This window comes from Candoia aspera, chromosome 8 (genome assembly GCF_035149785.1).
Source record: "Candoia aspera isolate rCanAsp1 chromosome 8, rCanAsp1.hap2, whole genome shotgun sequence".
NCBI classification, from domain to species: domain Eukaryota; kingdom Metazoa; phylum Chordata; class Lepidosauria; order Squamata; family Boidae; genus Candoia; species Candoia aspera.
Genome location: NC_086160.1, coordinates 14561044 through 14585458, shown reverse-complemented (window position 1 = coordinate 14585458; position 24415 = coordinate 14561044). Strand labels below are relative to the sequence as shown.

The following is a 24415-nucleotide window of genomic DNA, read 5'->3' as shown; positions in this document are numbered from 1 at the left end:
CCATTACGAGCGCAAAAATAAAAATACACAGCAGCCGAGGAGAATGTCACAATCCGTGGTTGTTACTATAACCAGGAGACGGGACCCTTCACACACTTGGGACCCCAGGCCTGGGCACATTACCAGGTCTTTAGGGCCTTAAGAAAGGCTAGCAGGATCAGGGCATTATCTTGATCCACAAGGGACTACAAAACTAAGCACAGCCTAATTCTCTCTGCCTACAAGTCCCTTAATGTCTGTGGCCTCCCACTGGGGGAAAAAAATATGATGCCCCTATTACTAATTCCTATCCTGCCTCTCCTCCCAGCCACTGCCACTCAGCTATCTTTTAACAGGTGACACAGCATAATAGATTTTACACACCTTGAGGCTTCCTCTAGACAGTACTGAAATAAGAGGAAATACTAATATATCGCTAGTACAACTAAGGATAACTTAAGCCTGTCTTATTCATGGGCTGGGAACAAGGTGAAAACAATACCCTAGGCACATAGCCAGGACATATTTAGATTGTACAGAAGGTTAGTACCTAGGACCATTTGCCATTCCAGCACACATGCTAACAGCATTTAGGTAATATATATGGTGTGAAAGAACAGATGGGAATAGACACTTAGTGCATTTAAAACAGTTAAAGCATTTGATGCTACCATAAATATGTAATAACCATGAAAATATACCAGCAAGAAATAGCATCTTTTTGTTATAAAGTTACTCTCTGGATCCAGTACTTCCATTTATTTAAAGCACTTTGTAGTCTTTCTGCACTTGGAACACATCAACTGTTTGACATCCTCTGCTGGGAAAGTGAAGTTCAGTTCAAATAAATTGTTGCTGCAAATTCTTAACTTTATACAAACGGCATCAAAATAGATGAGAAGTCAATATACTGTAAGGCAGATAATCCAATTTATGGTCCACACTAAGATTTAAGTATTTTTAAAAAACACAAACTAAGCAAGCTCACCCCAAAGATCCAATATCTGTACACCAGGTTTATTTACCTGGCATAGCCAAGAGCTTGCAAATGTCAATATCCAGATTGTAATCAAATATGGAAGGAGATGAATAGGTACCTGTTTGAAAGTTGCTGGCACAAGGCAATGCCCTAAGAAATTTCATCAAAAGATACCAGTAATGCTCTCAGCTTCCATGCTGTACTTTAGACTTTCCCGCATAAAATGTTCAGCCATCAGGTTCAGTGCTTTACTAAAGAGTTACATTAGATTGGTATCAAATCTGTGCATTAATATTGATGAGGTTAAATTCAAGTCAAGAATATCCAATTTGTAAACAGCTGGTTCAACAGTTCATCAGCTTGACTTTAAAAAAAGCTGGAAGCAACATCTATAAACTACTTGTCCAGCTGTTTCTTGAGAACTTTTATAAAAGCATCCTTTGGCACTTCCACATTGCCAATTTTCCTCATCTTCTTCTTTCCTTCTGCTTGCCTCTTCAAAAGTTTCATTTTCCTTGTAATATCTCCTCCATACTGTTTTTTAAAATATATATATATATATATGTATAAATATTAATGTATCCAGATTATAATTGACAATACCAACCAGAAGACTGCAAGTCAAGTTTAATAATACCATTTTTTTTTTGCATTGCTACTATCCTAAATAATAAAAAGTATGTTAAAAACTGATAATTGTATCAAACACTCCAATTGAATTTAACATCAGTTCTAGCTTTAACTGAAGTGGATGAAATCTTACTTTAAAAAAAATAAGTGGCTCACATACATTAAGAAGAATTTTTTTAAAAATGAAACACTAAACTTGGACTCACGAAAACTGATTTAAACATACAGGAAGTTACCACTTTATATATTCAGCAATTACTATTAAAGTACAAGGAAGGGATGATTTGACTTTCTTTTCACAGAAAGCAGAGAAATTGGTACTTACACATTTTGCCAGAACATTTTTTCTAAAAGGTTTCAGCCTGGAAAATAAAATAAGTTGCATTTTAGAGGGTATAATACAAAGTATTCCATAATCCGGTGGGAGGAGATGGGCAGTGACAAATCTGATTGATTGATCGATTTATTGATTAAACAAATAAATAAATGGGGCTGCTCTTGGAAAAGCTTTCAGAAGCTACAGGTGGTACAAAATGGTGGCCCAGGTAGTAACAGGTATATCCTGATAGACTTAGGTAACCCCCATCGGTTTAGGAGCTGCCATGATTGCTGGTTGGCTTCTGGATGTTTTCAAGATGCTGGTTGTCACCTTTAAAGCCCTACATGGCTCTGGAACTGGTTATCTGAGGGACCATCTTTTCCCATATTTATCTGCCCATCCAGTCAAGTCAAATAAGGTAAATTCCCTCCTGGTCCTATCTATATGAGAATGTCATCTGATGAGCCTTGGAAGTGGGGAAATTTTCAATCACCATTCCCATGATCTGGAATTCCCTCCCCATGGAGATCCAGCCTGTCCTTTTCTTCTGAGTTTCAGGAGAGCAGTTAAGACTTGGTTGTTCCATTAAGCATAGGAGGAGTGCATGCTATGATTGGGGATTTGAATTTAGTGAATGCATGTTTTTGTATGTGTATACTGTATATATATGTTCAAGTTAGATACTCTATTTGGTTTATTTTATGGGTTTGTTTATTTATTTATTTATTATTGGGGGGGGTTCTTTTGCCTGGTGATTGTTAGCTGCCCCAAGCTAACAATCAATAGTCACTTAATTCACAATAAAACCTTCTCAAATTTCTGACATGCTTTTGAAATCAGGTTATCAGGTCAAAACATGGCATCATTTACATCCACCTTCATTAGAATTCTTAAAGCCGGGTGTGCCCAAAATTGTAGAAGTTCTCCAGAACTTGTGACAAATTATAATTTCAAATGTGGCAGAAAGGGAAAAATAATGTGCATGGGGAATAATCATGTTAAAAGAATTTAAACGATTTTTATTACTTTTAATCAATGTGTTTTTGCCTTGGCTCAGCCTACTTCTTGAAGGGATGCATTCCCTCAAAGGCCAAGAGTAATTCTCAGTCTGAAACACCTACTTTAGAGAAATCAGGATTATAGTCTGAATGTCAAGTAATCACTAAAAAAAATTAACAGTTAAGAGAACTGAAAAGGGGGGAAAGTTATGCAGTTATCTTTTAAAATCAAGTCAAGCATAATGACTTACGTTTCTCTTGCAATTATTTTGTTTCCGAGAGTTGCTTGGATAGCTATTTCAAATAATTGCCTTGGAATAATGTCTCTTAATCGCTCACACATGTTTTTACCAACGGAGTAGGCTTTGTCTCTGAAAAAGAAAAAAAAGGTAAGAATGTGTCTGCCCCTGGGCCCTTTCCCAGGGGAGGAGGTGTCAACAGCGGACATCATGAATGATGACATCTCAACAATGGTGTCCAAAAGAACCCCATCCTGGAACTCAAGTTTGTGAACCGTTTCCCAGATACATCTATCTTCCTTGAATGGTGACTGCTTCCCTAGCCCGATCCTTTTCATATTCAGTATAGTACTTACTGCTTTGGATCTGTAGACAGGCATGAATATACCTCTGGGTTTGAGAATCTTAATAGAACAGATTTGTTGGCTTCTGATCTTGATTAGGTAACTCTGCTTTCTCAACCTACTTGCTCAACCTCAGTGGGATATACGTAAATGTTAAACTTCCCTCTGTAAGTTATAAAATATACTAATATTTTCCACTTAAACTTAGATAAGGCTAAGTTAATGAGATCATACTCAGAGAAAAGATTGAATTGTGAGACAGACAGACAGACAATCTCTATGTAGCAAAACTCCAAAAAGGAAAGTTGGGGGACTATAAACAAAACCAGGAAATCACCCTTAAAATAGCAAATCCAGACAGGTTCCATTGGAGTCTTGTTACATTCATTATCATTCATACTTCAGGGGTTATTTGTTTATCCATTTAAACTTTCAACTGCAAGTGTGAGTAAAGCATTGGTTTTCTTTAGAATAAAATAAATGTGCATGGAAAAGATGTGATGTGGTTTGGGTAGTTTATCCCAAGGATATTTACTATGCTTTTTAAAAATGAATGTGCATTTAATTGACTTACCTAGGTACAATAGTTATCAGTTCTTCTACAGCCTTTCCGTTTAAAAGAATATCCATTTTGACAAGATCCGCAGGCTGGTATCCTGCATCTTCATAGTCAAAACTGAAAACAGCAATAGTCCAACTAACTTCATATTTGAGCGTTCTAAAAGATACAATTTCTACTATATTCTTTGGACAATTCCTGAAAAGGCAGTTTTTGTCCCTAAGGAAAATGCCTCTTTTTCACACTCACTTATAACGCCATCACAAAACAAGTTCACTCCAGCAGGTTTATACCCTTAAACTATAAGGCAGTGTGTGTCTTTGACTGAACGTGATGTGTAAACCCTTCCAAGGAGAAAGCACGGTTCACAAACCACAGTGGATGAATTTGGACATCGTGCTATGAGAAAAATATATCATGGTTTAGCATGACATAGGAAGCATGCTTTACTTCAACCGTATCTATAAACACACAAGTATATGCAATTATTATTCCTCTACCTCCAGTGTGTGAGGTGGCCACAATTCTTAAGAGCTTTTTTTCTTATGAGGTATACCTTCATATTCCACTAGAGTTTGCTAGAGTACTTAAAAATCAAGAACTCAAATAGCACTGGAAGGAGAAAAATCTTATCTAGCTTATGAAGATCTTAAAAGATCATGGAGAAGCCAACTCCCATCACACACAGGTAAGCCTGTGGGATAGTCCTAGACAATTAAACCTATGTCCTCTGCCTACCATAAATACATGCATGTGTATGGACACACATCAAACTCCCAGCAAATGCATTTGAACATCATGCTTTCCCCAAGCCCCAAATCATGCATCTCATCTTCCAAAAGTGAGTAGAATCTAGCATTGGATTCCTAACTATTATACTCAAAATTATGCAAGTATGGGATGCTTTCTTGGGACGCGGTGGCGCTGTGGGTTAAACCACTGAGCTGCTGAGCTGGCCGATCGGAAGGTCGGCGGTTCGAATCCGCGTGACGGGGTGAGCTCCTGTTGCCAGTCCCAGCTCCTGCCAACCTAGCAGTTCGAAAACATGCGAATGTGAGTAGATTAATAGGTACCGCTTCGGCGGGCAGGTAATGGCGTCCGTTTAGTCATGCCGGCCACATGACCACGGAAGTGTCTACGGACAAACGCCAGCTCTTCGGCTTTGAAACTGAGATGAGCACTGCCCACTAGAGTCGGACACGACTGGACTTAATGTCAAGGGAAACCTTTACCTTTTACCTATGGGATGCTTTACCATGATATAAAAGTTACATTACCTGGCATAGCCAGAGGAGAGGGATTTCAGAGCATCAAAGAAATCCACTACAATTTCATTCAGTGGAAAGTGATAAATCATCATGACTCTGTGATCATCAATGTACACCAAGTCCTTCTGAACAGCTCTTCGAGTCTGACAAAGTGACACAGAATCTGAGATGAACACCAACTTTTCTGTTATAAGAAACCTTGATCAAATGCTAGATGTGGGTGAGGAGTAAAAACGACCCTGGCAATTAACACAGTAAATGATGTCAAGTTTCAAAGTTTCGTTGTGGAATAAGTTTATATAATAGCCCCAAATTCTAACAGTTCTGACTACTAAAGCAGTACAGGTAGTCGAGTTATGACCATTCATTCAGTGACTGTTCGAAGTTATGGCAGCGCTGAACGAATGCCCAGTCCTCAAAGTTACAGCCGTTTCAGCGCCCCCGTAGTCATGTGATCAAAATCCGGGCACTCGGCAGCCTGCCCGCACTTACAACCACAGGGGTGCTTCAATTCCCCCCACCCGCCTATCTCCCCACCATCTCTGCCCTTTTGCCCACTTTGCACAGTGGCATTCCTCAATGGCAGTGCTGGGGCTAAAGTAGAGGCCCAGGGACAATGGCAGCTAGCTGAAACTGCTGAAGGCAGTGCTGGGATTGCCATCATTAAGTGATGCAGTCATGTGATGTTTCGACTAACAACCACATCACCTAGCAATGGAAATTCTGGTCCTAATTACCGTCGTAACTCAAGGACTACTTGTGAAAAGACTCATGAAAATAATAAAAGTATTGTATTTTATTACTTAGAATACATAGTCCTCCTTTTATTGCTGAAGGCAATCATCAGCTTTTGCCAGAATGGCCAATAGTCAGGGATAATTTTAAGATTTTAAATCTCAAAGTCACAGATACTGTAACTTTCATTGCAAAGTGAAAAATAGCATAAGGAGATCAAGCACCCTTTCCAGGTGCCTGGGGGCTGTGGGGCCTGGATGAGGAACAACAGGCTTCAACTGAACGCTGGTAAGACAGAGTGGCTGTGGATTGATGGCCCCTCGGGTTCCAGGAAGTTGTCATCTTTGGTTCTGGATGGGGTGGCACTGCCCCATTCGGAACCAGTGCGGAACCTGGGGGTCCTCCTGGACTCGCGACTCCTGCTCGAAGAGCAGGTGGCAGTCATGGCCAGGAGGGCCTTTGCACACCATTGGGTGGTGTGCCAGCTATGCCCATTACTGGACCGAGATGCCCTCTGAACAGTCACTCATGTCCTTGTCATCTCCCATATAGACTACATGGGGCTACCCTTGAAAAGCATTCGGAAGCTTCAGCTGGTCCAGAATGCGGCTGCGGGGACAGTTATTGGGGCTGTTAGATCAGCCCATGTGACACCACTGTTACGTGAGCTGCATTGGGTCCCAGTTCGCTTCCGGGTCCAATTCAAGGTGTTGGTTATCACCTTTAAAGCCCTACATGGCATGGGACCAGGGTACCTGAGGGACCGTCTTGTCCCCATAACATCGACCCGTCCCACCCAGTCAGGCAGGGAGGGGATGCTACGGACCCCATCAGCAAAGGAATTTCATCTAGCAGGGTCCAGGAGGTGAGCCTTCTCTGCAGTGGCGCCCGCCCTTTGGAACATCTTGCCCCCGGAGTTGAGACAGATTTCCTCGCTCTCGGACTTCCGGAAGAAACTTAAGACCTGGTTCTCCCGCCTTGCTTGGGAGGCGGAGAGTGATAGCTCCACCTGGGGATGGCTGGCGCCATAGCACCGCTTAGTGATTGTGTTCCATCTCCACTTGGATTTTACTTTTGTTTTTATGTATATTTTAATGGTAATTTTTAGGTGGTTATGTTTTCAGTGTTATTTTATTGTAAACTGCCCAGAGTCCCCCATTGGGGGAGATGGGCGGTGATATAAATTTAATAAATAAATATAGTAGTAATATTGTAATAGTAAAGCAGACCTACAGCAATTTACTCAGAACCAAGTCTTATCTTTTACCTCAAAAGGAACTCATTTGTAGAAAACCTATTTGTTTGGACTAATTTGTTAGAAAAAGGTGTTTTTTATTTTTAAAAAATAATATCCTACAACAGGTTCAAAATACTGATTGTAGATTGAATGGTGTACTTACTCTGAAGAAGCTAAGGAAATGCCTGAAAGTCAAACATATTTTCGAAGACCTAGTTTTTAATAAGAATTACTGAGATAAAACATGAAAACTGCTGTATTGTAAATAGCAGTTGTGATAACCACAATATATTTTATTATCTGTTAAGTCAAAATGAAGTAGTTCTTGAGGACATGGAGTTTCCACATAAATGTGTTCAGCACAGACCTTCTCCAAACCCTATAATGCATTGTAGAAGAAACCTCAGTTTACACAGGCTCAAGGTTGCTCAGGTTTCAGATGAACCATGTTGATAGCTTGGCCCAGGGATTCTCAATCTTTTGCATAATAAGTCCCACAAGGCACTCTATCAAAGACCCTGGGTCTCCGCATTATAGAAACAAAATCCCATTTTTCTCCAAGAAGCATTAATATGATTAGAGGCATTCCATTATTATAATTGACAATAAGTTTTAAAGGCTTAAATTTTTAATTATCCTGCACTGTGCCCGTGACATGTGTGTCACTGGTTTAAGAACCAGTGATTTAGAATGGAAGGATTCTTTAGCAGTGCCAGACAAATGGCTGCACATAATTAAAATCCTGTGTGCCTTAGAGCTCGGTAAGACTTACTAAGCAAACTGCAAGTGCTATCAGAAATGCACCCTCAATACAATAAGACTCTCAGCCTTATGTACCAACCTGGCATAGAGCGAGTATTTCCCCAATATATTCTTTAGGGGTTACAATAGTGCCTAAAACAATAGGCTCCAAATATTCCACCACCATGGAACTATCAGGAAACTCTGCAGGATTTATGATTGTGATTTCCTCTGTTTTATGTTCCTACAAAACAGGAAAAGAAAACAGCTATAGAGGGATTTTTGAAGTTTTTTAATAAAAAAATTAGCAACGTTTTAAATATTTTTTAAAAAAAATGATATACAAATAATTGTAAGCTATCTATAACCAAAAGTGGACATAGATGACATATACATAGATGACATATAATTTTTAAGCAAATAAACTAGGGAAACTGAGGACAAGTTCTACCCAAAGTAAATTGTTTAGTGCTACATCATAATTCTGCCCGCAACAGTGGCTCACACCGGAGATTTATATCTGCCATATTTCTTAATTGCTTTACAAGCCCTTGTGATTATTCTTTTTCTCACCCAATGCAGGGCAGATATGAATTACTATTATAATTAAAGGCTAATTTAAGCCTCCACTAAAGGCTAATTGGCAGGATCAAGGACTCAGGAGGAATTCATGCAGAGATGCAAGCATTTTGTAAAATCGGTTTTTGTAAATTGGACTATTTTAGCTTGCTCTCCAAGTGAACTCTGCCCCCATGCCAATAGCAATGGAATCAAACCAGGATCATAAGACTACTTCCTGACATTTCCCAAGCAATTCCAAATTATCTTCTAGAGTAGAATGTCTTATTTGAGAACTTAGTAATGTAAGTCCTGGAGAGTTAAAATAAATTATGAAAATCATAATAATTATGCTCAATTTATCCTCACGCATTGACAATTTCAGACGTAAAAAAAATATATTATAACCTTTTTCAATTTTGCAGAAGAAAGAATTGCCTTGTAGGGAACAGTGGGGGCCGTCAAAATGACCGATGTGTTGTGTTCTTGCTCCAAGCGCTGATTAAAAACCTCCATATGTAAAAGGCCAAGGAAACCCAACCTTTAAATACATCATTTAAATGACATTTTTTAAGGGTACAAACCTGCATTTTGCTAAAGAATCACTGTTTACACAACGAAACTGAACATCTTAAATTTCCAAGCCAAATGATAGAGAACTTGCCCCAAATGTTGCATTTCACTAACAAGTCTTTATTTCAGCCACAGACCAGCATAAAATACAAACAAGGAAACTTACACTCATTTCAATCATTTCACTGAAACCTATAAGCAACAGAAAATAACTAAAAACTAGAACTGCTAGCACAATACTGTAAAATCAAAACACTAAAATATCTCTATAAAAATTTTAATATTAATACTAAAACTATAAACTAAAGGGTTTCTAAATGTCACAAAAAAGATGTAAAAAAATATAGATTTTAAAAAAACATAAAATAAAAAGAATTCTCAATCAGTATATCCACGCCCAGTACCCTTAATTATCTGTTCGCAAATTTTAATTACTGCCAGGCAAAATCTAGTTATGTTGTATATAATAAACAGTTCCTTATCTGAGAAGAGAAAATCAAGAAGATAGCTTTCATTATGACCTATAACAAGTGTGAATAATGGAAGAATTAAAGTTTTTTGACTGTGCTGGTAATAGGAGCAGTGTAAAACCGTATGGGTGATAGTCTCAATAGCAAGTATTTGTAGCTCAGGGTTGAACTGTGGAGTCCTTGGTGCTCTCTGAGTCTTGTTGTTTTCTTGCAGATGTTTCATTGCCAGACTAGGCAACATCTTCAGTGCAAAGAGGGAGTGGGCCTTGCTAACCATCAAACCTAACCATCAAACAGCACAATACACCTAATCAAGGAACTATTAACTCAGGTAATCAACCAAGCAGCAAACAACAGCCCAATCAAGGAACTCCCAAGGAGAGAACCACTCCCCCAACACAAGCAGGGCAAGTATATAAACTGAGAGCAAGGCCCATTCCCTCTTTGCACTGAAGATGTTGCCTAGTCTGGCAATGAAACGTCTGCAAGAAAACAACAAGGCTCAGAGAGCACCAAGGACTCCAGTCTCAATAGCATTTATGCTACATGGACTCAAGGTTCTCAAACACTTGGGGTCTTTGGTAAATCTCCCATTAAGAACTGCGGAAGGTAAAACATCAAGCCTGCCGGATTTTACTAAAGAATATCTCAACCCAAAATATGAATGAATGTAGTGAAACTCACCTCCATCCAGCTCCCAACGCCAGACTCCTGTCTCGTTGAACAGTAACACTCGAGTCATTAAGAGTTAGTTTCTCTAGTGCACTTTTCAGGCTGGAATATTCTGACTGGTCTGTTGGATACACTCCTGTCCAAACACACAGTGGTTTTATTGAGAAAGGCAACCAACAGATACCCTATATGGGATTCTGCATTTTAATTAGACCCATTTAATACTGGCCACTGCAGAAAACCTATGCTTTTTTCAACTGCAGCTTACAATTAACAGACCAGATACCAATGCATCTTTAATTTCATTTCACATGTACAAGTCAGTCAAACACACACAACTGAAAGGTTTCCAATGGAATAAATTTGATTTTTTTTTGGGGGGGACAAACTTCTTCTGGGTCAGGGAAAAATTTTTCTTTCTGTCAAACCTGAAGAAGTAAAACTGGTTATCTGAACAACTGTCAAAGGCAAAAATATTTCTGAATGAGAATTATTCTTTCAGCAAAAAAAACCATTCTCAAACTACTGGTGAAAAAATGCAATGATCTCCACAGGCACTGAATACCACTTGTGTGGTTTACAGAAATCCAATTAATTAACTGCAGCATCCAACATGGCCTAAAATTGGTTCTGATCTTTAAGCTCAGGAATATCCATAAAGACACCCTCAGGAGTACAGTATAGCATGATGCCCAATTTTCATGACAAATCCCTCCCCCAAAGATTAGCATCCAAGTCAGTCTTTACTAAAAAGAAATGAGTATCAAATAAAGGCCCTATAGTGAAAGGTAATTGCTTAGTTTCATGTTATGTAATAGAGGTTGCAGAGATCCTATGGCAACATGAGTGGTGATAGTTAAAGCCGCATATGGAAAGTACTGTGCTGTTAAATATGATGTCTGTACCCATATCCACTAAAGAGGAGGTACTCTTTCTTTTCTTCCCCATGGCACCTCAAGCTGATCTGGAGGAAACACCTTTAGATGACGCCAGTTTGGGACTTTATGTGGAGGGATCAGCTTCTGTGACTGATGGGGAGCAGAAGGTGTAGGAGAGGGAGAATTGCCTTCAGGAGTTTCAGCTCAGGTTGCTGAACTTTATGCCCTACATCATGCTTGTCAGTTAGCCCAAGGAAAGCAAGTTATGTACTAACAGACTCTGCATACACATTTGGAATCATCGATGACTATGGGCAATTATGTAAAGAGAGGGGTTGTTTGATAGCAGCAGGCCCCACTATGAACACAAATGGAAGCACTGAAAACATTGGGAAGGTGACGCAAGAAAGATTTATCGACACCCCTTATCAGAATACTTCTGTTTGTACCCAGATGTAGAGTTGAGTCAACGGTGTAAGTCCTTCTGGGCTGGCCCCTGTACCCTACCTGGTGTCCACCTCTCCTATTACGCTCAGGCTGGTCCCAGTCTGAAACTGTGCCTTTCCTATTACATGATCAATCCAGTGAAATGTCTACAAGAATTGCAAAATTTTGTAGTGTATCGATTGCAATCAGAAGATACTGGGCCTAGTAATATTGGTTCATGATTCCTTCATGGCTTACGAAGTCTGATAGCCCCTCTTTTACTCTGTTATCCTCATTATCATTTCATGGATCTATACATTTGTTTTAATCTGCTACTGTTCACTTTATTGGATTTATCTACAGCGTTACTGCTCTTTGGTCAGGGACTTTAAATTTAATAAATGGATTGCAAATGACTGTTTCCTGTCCCAGCTCTTTTGCTGGACATCTGCCAGCATTATAACAGGCATTACTTTATCAAACATCAAATATGTTAAAATTGTTTCATATTTATTTTATTATTTTATTTATCATATTTCTTTGTTTTAGTTCTACTAGGGTTAGCTTCCTCTGCCTGCTTCATGCATCCTTATAACAGGTTTTATACAGCCTTCAAGTCAGCCTTGATTCCAGGCAACTGCATGGACAAGTCTTGCAGTCTTCTAGGCAGCATTTTCGGAAATGGTTGGCCATGACCACCACCTTCCTAGGGCTGAGAGAGACGGACTGGCCCAAAGTCACCTAGCTGGAATTCATGCCTAAGGCAGGACTAGAACTCAGGTTTCCCAGATTCTACTCCAACACCTTTACCAAACTGGCTCTTGTGGACAGGTACATATTTTTAAACACATTTAGGGTGGCACACCAATGACCCCCTGGCAAATGTTTCACCAAGTTGACTGCCCAAGACATTTCTGCCACCTCTCTCTCAGCTATGCATACATTACAGTTGAATTGAAAATCCTTGGGAGAGGCATGTTGACCATTTCCCCAGTGCAGAAGAAATTCAAAGAATTTTCAAACTTGAGGCGCTTACTCCTACTAGCTTACAGGAAAGCAAAATTCTTCTTTTTAAAATTTAAATGCTGCACCTCACATATACACCACACACACACACACACAAACACACAAATGTAAAGAGCTGTAAAACACAAGCTAGTTTATCTATACTGGGAGAGACACTGGCTTGGGGAACAGAAACCTGGAGACCATGAATTCTACTATTCACGACACCAGCTGAGTGACTTTGGGCCAGTCCCCCTCTCTCAGCCCTGGGAAGAAGTCAAGGGCAAACCACTTCCAAAAATCTTGCCAAGAAAACTGTAGGGACTAGTCCAGGCAGTTGCCAGGAGTCAACACTGACTCAACCCCTCTCCCCCAAATATAGTCAAAATAAGGCCCTGTCTGAAGAAATGGAGGCCACCTGGTCAATAACTATTTAGTGATAGAATGCCCATTTTTAGTATAAAGCACAATGTAATTTTAAAAAGGACTTTTGCCACTTCCTTAGTAAGCCATTTATCACCTTCCCAGTTTCAGTTTTTTCTCTTCCAATTGAAAATTCCAACTCTCCTTCCTGGCTCTCTTTCTACAGCGCTCCCCACCTTATTTTTTGGAGGAGGAAACCCTTCATAATTTCAGCTAAACTCTGCTGCATATCCCTGTTGCTTTTCAGAGACAAAGCTAATGACTTAGCAACGTCTGCCTTACAAGAGTCAAAAAGAACATGATGGGTCTATGAGCTCTCCTCCACTCTCTTTCAGAAGCAGGTGTACACTCATGTGAACATTCGTTACCTCTTGGAGTCAAGCTATACAGTATATTCAGTGGCCTGTGAAAAGCTATTTTCAGCCTATAATGGATCCATGATCAGGTGCAAGATCTGATTTTTCTTCCAAATCAACTAGGGCCATTTTATCACTTAAAGATGTTAAATGTAGGTAGTTTAGCCATTACTTCCTATGAAGTGAGATGGAAGGGTATGTTTAGCCTAGAGGAGAGAAGATTTGGGGTAAGGAGGGAGGCTGAGTATGATAGCCCTTTTCAAATGCCTGAAAGGATATTAACAGAGAAGAAGGCCAAGACCTATTCTCAATCATTCTAGAATGAACAACGCATTTAAGTTACAGGAAGACAGATTCCAACTGATTGTTAGAGGAAACTCTGGAAAAGTGGTTTGACAGCACAACCAATTAACCAGTAGGATAGTATCTACCTAGACTCTACCGCCTAGAGTCCCCCGATGGGAGGAGATGACTGACTGACTAAATAAATAAATAAATAAAGTCTCCCTTTGCTGAAAGCATTCAAGAAGAGAGTGGACAGGCACCTGTTGAGTATGTTCTAATTTGCATTAAGGCTCTCTTGGTTTTCTTTCCCAACTATTAAACATTAGAAGCAGGAACCATCTCTATTTTGTCATTCTAGCACACAGACTGATGATACTGGGGGATACTTTAATAGAAATAAATTACCCATATTCTCATATAATGTCATTAAGACCAAGGACGTACAGCTGTGAAAACACAGGAAAAGAAAAGAGTACAGTGGAGCTTTCAGTATCCAATATTGTGCAAAGCATTCAAGATGATGCTTTGCAACATCTCGTTCAGCAAGTAATTAAAACTTATGTGCAAAGATTTATGTTCTGCCTTTCCTCCAGAGGCTCAAGGCAACATTCCTAGCACATTCTCCTTCAACCAGATCAATGGCATGGACAGACCTATAGTAAACATCCCTACTCTGCAATACAAGCATATCCATGAGAAGAGCTGCTACGCTTCCTATGACTCATGCTCGGATTTTGAAGGAGGGCTTGGAATGTTTTGCCCAGCACCAAAGTCTATTCTTCTGATAACAGCAACACCAATTCTGTAATAATGAACCCCAACACCTTCCCCTTGTTGACAGACATCAAAGGGCTTTCCTATCTTTTGACTGTGTGCACCTCACCTGCAAAGACCATGGGTTTCGCGGATTTAAACCCAGGAAACGGCTCCACTGGTTGGTTATGTAAATAGATTGTATCTCCTATTTGGGCATCTGTAACCTCTCTCATGCCAGCAACCAAATAGCCAACCTGGCCAGCGTATCTAAATGAAAGTGGGATCACGTGGTATTAGATGACATTAAGGTATTTCAGATCATTGTAGACAAGCTCTTTAGGAATAGGGTTACATCAACTTTACAGTTCTGTGGAAGGCCAGTCATTGTGCCAACTTTGGGAGTTGAAGAGATACAAACAGTTGCAAATTAATGGGAAATCAACTGGTGCCCTATAGGTCCCAATTTGATAACGCAGGTGAAGAGCATAAGGAAAACATTCTAGAATGCCATTAGCTGATTTTACCTACTAGACTTAGCATGATAACGCTCCATATATATTAAAGGAAAAAAAGTTTCTAAAAAAAAGCAGCCATAAGAATAAGGAATCAAGCTACTTCCTATGGCTGGACAAATAATATTTTCTATTTATTTGCTTTCAAAAACTTACAGTTTATGGGTTGGCTGCTCATTGGGCGTCAGAATTCCTACTTCATTAACTTCATAAATCTTCTTAGTGTGAGCCGTTGTGACCTTATGGCCTTTACGAATTTCTCCATTAAAGAGTGCAATGTTGGCAATCACCCCTCGGTAGGTATCAAAGGTAGAATCAAACACCAATGCTTTCAAGGGCTCATGTACATTAACCACTGGCCTGTTACAAGGACAGACAGATATCACCAAAACCTACTGAAAGTTATTACTCAGAATCAAGTGTTTTCCCCCAAAGTAAAGATTAAAGCAGCAATTTTTAAAAAAGGTGTAAGATATAAAGTTCTTATAAGGGCTTTCTTCTTCATGTGTTCCATCATATGTTGGTTGCCAAATTAAAATTAACACTCCTAAATCAAGTAGGCAAGAGCAGCCCTTCATTTTTGTGGCCCTCAGAGACAACGAAGGCCACAATACCAACATTCAACACTGTGTTACTCTTTCTCTCTCTCTCTCAAAGTAAAATAATACTCAAAATAGGGATGGTAAGCTTCTGGTGACTTAACACACCTATCTGAGGAACTTCTCAATTTCCAAATTTAAAAAAATGGGCTGAAATGTTTCTCCAACTTTCCAAATAACATCAGTAAAATGCCTCCAAGGGTCTCTTGGAAGCGAAGATTAAAAATAGTAATAAAAAAAATTCAGTGGTGTATAAGTAAATAAATAAGTTTTATTATTATAACCAACAGTCCTAACAATGAAGTTCAGTGATTATATTCTCTACTAACCACTCGAAGACCAGTTTCGTTCTTGTTGGAACTTGTCAGGAATATAGGTTCAACTTTTTAGGAAGGTGTATCATCAATAGCTTCTATAATTAAGTTTAGTCTGGATGAAAAAGAACGTTTGCCTAAGGCTATTATCCACAGATCTGAAGTGACCACATGTGTAGTCAATGAAGGAGAAAATGAGATAGAAAAGCGAACTTACGGAGGAATCCTTTCAATAACTGCCTGAAGTATTCTTTCAACATTTGTTCCAAGTTTAGCTGAAATCTGAAACAAGTCAAAAAAGCAAATTTGGCCTCATTTCAGCGATCACTGTCATACACCCAAACTAATACAAGGCACGTGCCCCACTGATGTTTCCATTATAATATTCCATTATATTTGAAGAACTCTTGAACAGGAATAGTGTACAAGTATGGTTATTCAACAATTAGAACCACTCATTCCACAACAGAGAGAATGGGTACAGCAATGTGGAGCTCAAGATAAAACAGGGTAATTTGTAAAACTACAGCTTCTTTCAAAACTTTTAGCTTCCCTATAATCAACTGGAAAGATTGCAACGGTAAAAGAAAAAACAAGAAAACTTTACAGAAGCAGTTGCTAGGAGTTAAAATCAACAGGAGGAGGAGGAGGAGGAGGAAGGAGGGAGGGAGGGCTAAATTCAGCTGCCAGACAAGGAAATGATCTATACTATCAAGATTGACTGTCAACCACTGCAGCAAGTATCAGCCTTCAATATGAACTTAGGGGCATCTCTGCCACATGTCCCAGAAAACATCTTTGTGTGCAGAAGCATCTATGTATCACTTCTGCAGTATTAGGGCCTGTGACAATGGCTGTAGTCCTATACACATTTACAATGAACTACATTTAACGGAATTTAAAGCAATTTGCTTCTGAATATACTGCTATTTGTATATACTGTAAGAAAATTATTTTGCTTATGCAACTAACTAAAACATTTATGCATATTAAAAAAATTGCAATTGCCAAACACAGATATTTGTAAACCTAAAAAGGGGTCTTACTCTAATGCAATCTTCTTTCGGAATATCAAAGGCATTCTCAATTTGATTTTCAACCATCTCTGGATTTGCATTCTTGAGATCAATCTGCAAAACAATGCTGCTGTTATACTAGTTTCAAATTAGAACAATCCTTGCCATGCAGCAAAGTCTGAATTCTATTGTGGCAAAATGAGAAAAGATACATAATCGCTGATATTTTGGGGCTGGCGGGGGGAGAATTTGCACATTTACTATTGTTAGTCTTTCTGTTAGTCTAATCTGAAAAAAATGTCTGGCTCTTTTTAAGGCAAAGAAGATTATTTAGAGCAATCATGTGAAATAAACAGCTTGATAAGTAGAAGTGTAATCTTAGAAAGCCTAAAATAATTCCTCATAAAAAAAAAATCCCAGTTTGGTATAGTGGTTAAGGCAATGGGCTACAAACCAGGAGACTGAGAGTTCTAGTCCCGCCTTAGGCACAAAAGCCGGCTGGGTGACTTTGGGCCAGTCCCTTTCTCTCAGCCCAAGAGCCAATCAGGTGTGGTATGAGAGTTCTAGTCCCGCCTTAGGCATGAAAGCCAGCTGGGTGACTTGGGGCCAGTCCCTTTCTCTCAGCCCAAGAGCCAATCAGATGTGGTATAAGAGTTCTAGTCCCGCCTTAGGCACGAAAGCCGGCTGGGTGACTTTGGGCCAGTCCCTCCCGCTCAGCCCAACTCACCTCACAGGGTTGTTGTTGTGGGGAAAATAGGAATTGAGAACATTATGTACTGCGCTTTGAAATGTACAAAATAAAAGCAGGATATAAATCTAACAATATTTTACAGTTTTGTTGCCATTTCAAAGAACGAAGACAGGCATAAGCAGAATTGGGTACATGTTTCCCTTCAAGTAAATTCCACTGTTTTTCAGAGTTTACTCCAGGTAAGCTTAAACAGTTCTAAGTCCAATCATCAAACATAACTCAACACTTAAGAAACAGGAGGAAAGTGGAAAGTTAAACTAAGCAAAATCTGAACAACGAAATGAAATACCCAGAGAGATCAAGGACTAACATCAGGAGATTACACATGGCTTTAAAACTAAGAAACAGCAGGAAAAGGCAGTCAGGACAGCTAGCACAGGATCTATCCTACTGTTCCTAATCTCTGTGACAAATGAAGTCAGTGGGTATTATTTGCAAAGTATCTAAAAATAACTAATGCTGCGGAGAATGCGGGAAATATTACCTTATTTATAACAGGAATGATTGAGAGTTGTGCTTCAAATGCAAGGTAAAAGTTTGCTACAGTCTGAGCTTGGATTCCCTAGAAAAATGTGAGTTTCCAACAGTTTACAGTCGTGTTTTCTTTTGTTTGCAAAAATCAGCAGAACAGAAACCACAAAGAAAATTGTTGATATAACAACAGAGGTTAACATACATTTCACTGCTCATAAGCATGAAACAAAGAGTAGCTGTAGAGAAATGGCAAAAAACAGAGCAAATCACATTCTTTCAATTGCTAGTTTGGTTTGGATAAAGAAGTTTCCTACTGCAATGACAAACATGACACTTGTAATGATTAAGCCGAAGCAAGGACGAATTTATCACAGCTGGGGCTACATCCAGGAGCCTACTTGCTGCAACCTCAAGTCCTCCAAATGTTCTGAACTACAATTCCCAGCCCGTACAGCTGTTGTGGATTGTAGTTCATCCCATCTGGAGCGTACCGTTTAGAGCAGTGTTCCTCAGCCTTGGCAACTTTAAGATGTGTGGACTTCAACTCCCAGAATTCCCAGCCAGCCAGTCATCTTATAAGTGCCCACAATGCAAACACAGTCATCCAGCTCTCCTCTCTCCCACTATGTTATTTTATATTTTTCCATTTGTGCTCCATCTTTGTATTTCAGTCAGAACCCAAGGTGGCGAATGATTTTTTTTTTAAAAAAGTTTTGTTTAAAGTTAAATTAAAATCAATACTAAACCGATTGGCAATTAGCAGACTGGTGAATGAGATGAATCTCTACAGGTTTTCTAAACCCCAAGACAACAGGAACAGACACTCATTTAGTGATTGATTTTAACCCTATTTTAAAAACTACTGTTGCCAAAGGCCACATGAGTGAGGACATCTTAAGAGGGAGCAGAGTTTAATTTTTGTCCCCTCCTTTAAAATTTTTTTTTTTAACAATGTTGAGGGTTGGAGATAGTAAAATAGGTACTGTGTGTTAAGTTTTGCCCTTCAAAAGGACACTTAGTTTTATCAAACCATGTAAACAGATTATTTTTTTAAAAAATCCTGGCTGAAAAATATATTTAGTTGGTTTGGACAATAGTGTCCATACAGAAGACAGAATCCGTCCCTTTTGTATGAAAATATCTATTTTGAAGTTGAGCATATGCACAAAGGAGCTTGCATTGTTATTGATCCTGCAAACACTTCTGGGTTTTCAAAAAATGCAGTGTCCTTGTTTTGGACAAAAACGGAATTGATGGTCATGAACCTCCAGCAGGAGAAAGCACTAAAAGAAGATTCAGTTTCTTGAGGTGAAAAATCATAGCTGCTATTTTCAGTGACTTGCTACCCCATCTTGGTGCACAATCTTGGGGGCTCCTAAAGTCACATGTATGGGCTGCATGCAACTTCTAGGCTCCATATTTTTCACCTCTTGAGCAAGGGCAATAAACTTTTTAACAACATCATATTTGATTCAGTGGCATTGTCACTAATTCCTTAATCTGTCTAGTTCTCTGAAATCCTTACCAGAGTTTAAGAATACAAGTTAATATGGATAGATGTTTCACATGTTCCAAATTGATATATTCTTTCACTCAGTTCATTTAAGATGGCAGGCCAGGATCACAAACTCCTCTTTCTTTCACAAGGAAGGAATGACTACAACAGACCCCCTTTGGTTCTTTTTCATATTTTTAAAAGCCATTCACAATGACATCTGTTTGTTTGCTGAACCCGTTTTCCACATCCACATTTGGAATTAGAAACCTTTTTGTTTCTTCAGAAACTATTCAACTATAGATGGATGGATGAATGGATGGATTTGCAGAAACGAAAGAGGGAGGGAGGGATGGTTTGTGCAGAAAAAAAAGGAAATATAAAGAAAGGAAATATAAAGAAGTAGCTTCCGATTTCCTTTACAGCAGTTACAGATATAAATGTAAATTAACCTCTTACTCTATGGTTCCAACATGACTTACATTTTTCTATAATCTATTTTTTTTTAATCATCAAAACCGTATGTCACAATTTCATTCTTTTCTGTTTCATGAGAAAAGTCTATAAGGGGTTTCCAGTCAGACAATTCAGCTTAATTTTTCAAGCCTACCTCATTTGCGTCCACCACAAGCAAGACTCCTTGACAAGCCGACAATGATCGTGACACTTCGTAGTTAAAATCCACATGACCCTATGCAGAGGGGAAGAAAAATCTGGTGAAGAGCATCAGCAGATTGCCATGAAGTTATCATGCTGCCCACTGCTTATTTATCAGAAAAGCCTCAAACCAATTTCAGTCCATTACTATAATCCCCTCTTGCCTTCTCATAGATACAACAGGAGCTCTACCTCAATCTCTGGGACCAGTGATAAATAAATAGTTTCCATGGCAGGAACAAATGGCTGCAACGTCAATCTCTTTATCAGCTTAAAAGAACTGGCAGAAGTTATGTGCACTGCAGGTACCACATGCAGATAAAAAATGGTGGGGCTTTGATTGACTGGTTACGCCCGCCATTTTGACACTGTTGATAGCCCCCGTTGATGCCCCTGAGATTTATGCATTTCCACTAGTGATCTCACAACTGTTAAGGAATAGAGTTGCGTATCGCCTAATGAAGATGTCTGGATGCTTCACCAGCCAGTTTGTTTACAAACTCTCTCAACAACTTAAGTCTCATTTAATGAATTAGCCGTATTAGCGTGAAACAGCATTATGGTCAGTGATTAATTATAGCTGCATTTTACTCCTGCATGATGATAATGGGGTTTCATCTCACCTCAACAACACGCAGAAGGATTGCTTATGACTAATATATCAGGAGATGACAGCCCGGCATGAGCCTAACAACACAAGCAAATCGGAACAGCTGGATTGCAGCCACCAACTTTTTTTTTTCCCCCCTGCTTTGCAGTAAGTCTTCCTGTTCATACTTCATGTACTCCGACGATGCACTTACAGGTGTATCAATGAGATTTAAGAGGTAATTTGTTCCTTCGTGGTTATAAATGAGGGAAGCTGTCTGGGCTTTAACCGTGATTCCTCTTTCCCGCTCCACTTGCAATTTATCCAGCACCTGTTTATTATGGTCAGTTTTGGCAATCGTTCCTAAAGGATCGAAGATATCCATTGATCGTTATTCATCACGAAGTGAGAAAGAGCTACATTCTCTTCCCATGGAAAGGTCGTTGTGCCACCAAAGAGTCCACCGAATGAAGCCATTAAGATTCCCTTTTTCTCCCAAAGTTATTCTGCCAAATGCATCACTGGCCACACTGTTCCAAGGCAGCCCCCAACCCTCTGGGAGCAGATTTGGGCAGACACAGGAAGTGGCACAGAGGAATGAAAATCAGCAAAACTACCCCATCCATCCAAGCCCCCACTAGATTGAAGAGCCTTCCATTAGTAGATGGATACACCCTCCTGTTGTTAGCCCTCAATACAGGTATCAAAGGCCCATTTACATGTGCTGACTTTCCAAATCAAAGACCATGCATTAGCATATAGGTGGTCCTCACTTAACGACCACAATTGGGACCAGCAACTCCATCGCTAAGTGGCACGGTTGTTAAGCAAGACATCACGTGACTACAATGGGCTTACGACCTCACTTTTCCCCACCATCACTGAGTAACTGTGGTTGTTAAGTGAGACATCATGTGACCGCAACAGACTTATGACCTCACTTCCACTGTGGTCATTAAGCGAGTTGCCTACAGTCATTAAGCAAAACATCATGTGACCATGACAGACTTATGTCACTTCCCATTCTGTCATTAAGTAAGTCACCCATGGTCGTTAAGTGAGACATCATGTGACTGCGACTTGTGATTTCACTTCCAGGTTCTCCATTGACTCTGCTTGTCAATGGGCGGTGATAATAAATTTGAAAAACAAACAAACAAATAAATAACTTTAGCACGTGTAAATAGAACAGAAATCCCAAAATCAGTTTACTGTAAACCTCCCAGAGTCCCCCTCTTTGGGGGGAGATGGGTGGTAATAGAAATTTGAATAATAAATAAAATCTTCTAATTTCTTGACTCTTAATGAATACACTACAGCATGGCAATAAACTGAATTTTAAAAGTCACCTCTGTAGAGAAATGTGACATTTTAAGCCTGGGGATTTTAAATACTTGAAGTATTTCACCCATGGAACGTTCAGTAAATACAAGAAACTTGGCATTAGAACGCATAGCAAAATATGCAAATAAAGAAGCATAACATATTATAAAAACTACCACACCTGTTATTTCCAGCAGCCTATCTGCTAAAGTGCTTTTGCCATGGTCCACGTGGGCTACTATACTAAAATTTCTAATATTTTCCGCTGGAAACGACGACATATCCACTGTATCCTAAAACAGATTAAAAAAAAAAAGACAAAGTAATAAAAGCCATTTGGAACAAACTGCATCCTGGCAAGTGTATTTTCACAAATATATTTATATTCTGATTAAATCATAATCATTTCCATTTCCTGCCCTTTGGAATTAAACTTTTTAATATGGCCTCTTACTTTAACAGCAATCATCACCTAACTATATGAACTGTATGTATTTATGCAACAGAGACACCACAAATATCGTAAAAACAGTCTTAGGCCATTGCTAGGGATTTCTATTGTTTTATAGCACAATCCAGTCATTGCTGAGCCACTATATCAGAAATGAAAACTAACCATGGCATTAGAAACCCCTAGTCAGGGAACACCTTTCATCTGCAGTACATTTACTTACCTGACAGTCACAGTGAAAAAAAAAAGGCCTGTTGTATTTATGAATAAACTTTGGATTCTAATTCCACATTACTGAAATAAATCTTGTTTTAGTAACACTTTAAATCAACCTGCTCCAGTCCAGCATCCTCCAAATTCTTTGGGACTGCAACTCCCAGAATGCTTAGCCACCATGGAATTGGAAACGCAACCAACCTGGAAAATACTGGGCTGGTAAAACCCCCGTTATACAGTCTGCTTTTTGCAACATCTTATTAACGGCACCCTAGCTAGCGAACACATCACAGCTCATTCATGTTTATAATTTTTAAAGGAAGGGTCCTTGTTCAGGAATGAAACATACGCGCAGTTCCAGATTATTGACCATCTTAGCTGAATAAATAAAGATCACATAAGGGTCTAGAAGCATAAGGTTAGGGAAGGGGAGGTCTTGGAGATTCCTTGGAAAGCAAGGAGGAGCTGCTGTGGAGAACAGCAACAGAGATGACAAATATTGACAGTTGATTCTAGTAAGATGCAACCATGTTAAGGTGAGAAAAGGGAAGACTGAGGATGAGACGATCGGAGCAGGGAAAGTAGAGGAGATAATTCTGGAAGGGAAGGGATGGAGAGAGATGTCACAAATATGCAGGCATTTCAATAATTACAATAAAAGGGCTAAGGCAACCTTTTAGCATGCATTCAAAAAATGGGGCGGGTAGCTTCACAAAATGGATCCCATAAGGAATGGTTAAGTGATGCAGGTAAATTCTACCACAATACATGGACTCTTACTTTCAAATAAGGGTGGTTAGAACTGAGATTCTATTGGGAAGCCTCCCACTTTAATTTTAAAAAAAAAAGCCATGTTCAAATAAATATTACACATCAGAGAAGAGCAAAATCTCAGACAGACAGGAACAATTACAGCAGCCTTTGATTACACAATGTCATAAACTTCAAATTAAAATTAACACCACAAGCTCATTATCAACAGAGAAATGTTTCTGCAACTCTATCATTGGTAAATGTGAAGATTACTTAAATGCTGAAATCTCCAACAATTAGGTATGGGCAAGTAAAATAAATAGCAATCACCTTGTATGTCCTGGAGCAATATTGCCTTGAGAAAACTGCATGATGTAGTGAAGGCTTTTCCGTCCAAGGAGAAAGATATGAAAAAATGGTAGCACTGTGGGAGGTCTTACACCTGACAGAGATATACAATGCCCTTTTTAGGAATGAGGGCATGCTTCCAGAGTAACTGCAGGATCACTGTCCAGGTTGAGCAAAGGAAATGTTTACAACAGCCTATGATTCAGCCTCAGGCCTCTGCAGATACACTCATTTCTGTAATGACCAGAGGCAGTCTTAGGGCAACTTTCCAAAAGACAGAGGTAGGTATTCTTAACAACAACAACATTAAAATGGCAGAAAAAACAGGGATCTCATTCACAGCATCCATTTCCTCTTTACGTAGGCTGACATGCTGGATAAATCCTGCAACAGAGAATGCTTCAACTTTTTTTCCCCCAAATATTCATAAGTTGTTCCAATTTTTCTTCTTTTTCTTTCCCTAGATTTGCAATATGTATGTATGTAT

General features: G+C 39.3%; 1 protein-coding gene across 3 annotated transcripts; it reads right to left on the bottom strand.

Annotated features, from left to right (window-relative positions):
• Nucleotides 1–723: 723 nt before the first annotated feature.
• On the bottom strand, nucleotides 724–24415 carry GUF1 (GTP binding elongation factor GUF1). 3 transcript variants are annotated; one of them, XM_063310347.1, is made up of 17 exons: nucleotides 23911–24359; nucleotides 22342–22453; nucleotides 21052–21200; nucleotides 20202–20282; nucleotides 18107–18184; nucleotides 16902–16985; nucleotides 16073–16137; nucleotides 15099–15302; nucleotides 14558–14697; nucleotides 10314–10437; nucleotides 8995–9127; nucleotides 8129–8272; nucleotides 5325–5458; nucleotides 4063–4164; nucleotides 3157–3276; nucleotides 1914–1950; nucleotides 724–1492 (listed from the first exon to the last, which is right to left on the bottom strand). In XM_063310347.1, the coding sequence occupies exons 1-17, from the start codon at nucleotides 24061–24063 to the stop codon at nucleotides 1355–1357; spliced, it is 1998 nt and encodes a 665-aa protein (XP_063166417.1). In that variant the 5' UTR covers nucleotides 24064–24359; the 3' UTR covers nucleotides 724–1354. The 3 variants fall into 3 exon arrangements, with proteins under 3 accessions (XP_063166417.1, XP_063166418.1, XP_063166420.1); XM_063310348.1 differs by lacking the exons at nucleotides 724–1492; nucleotides 1914–1950; nucleotides 3157–3276; nucleotides 4063–4164 and adding an exon at nucleotides 4259–4446 and having other exon boundaries at nucleotides 23911–24415; XM_063310350.1 differs by lacking the exons at nucleotides 724–1492; nucleotides 1914–1950; nucleotides 3157–3276; nucleotides 4063–4164 and adding an exon at nucleotides 4459–4508 and having other exon boundaries at nucleotides 23911–24415.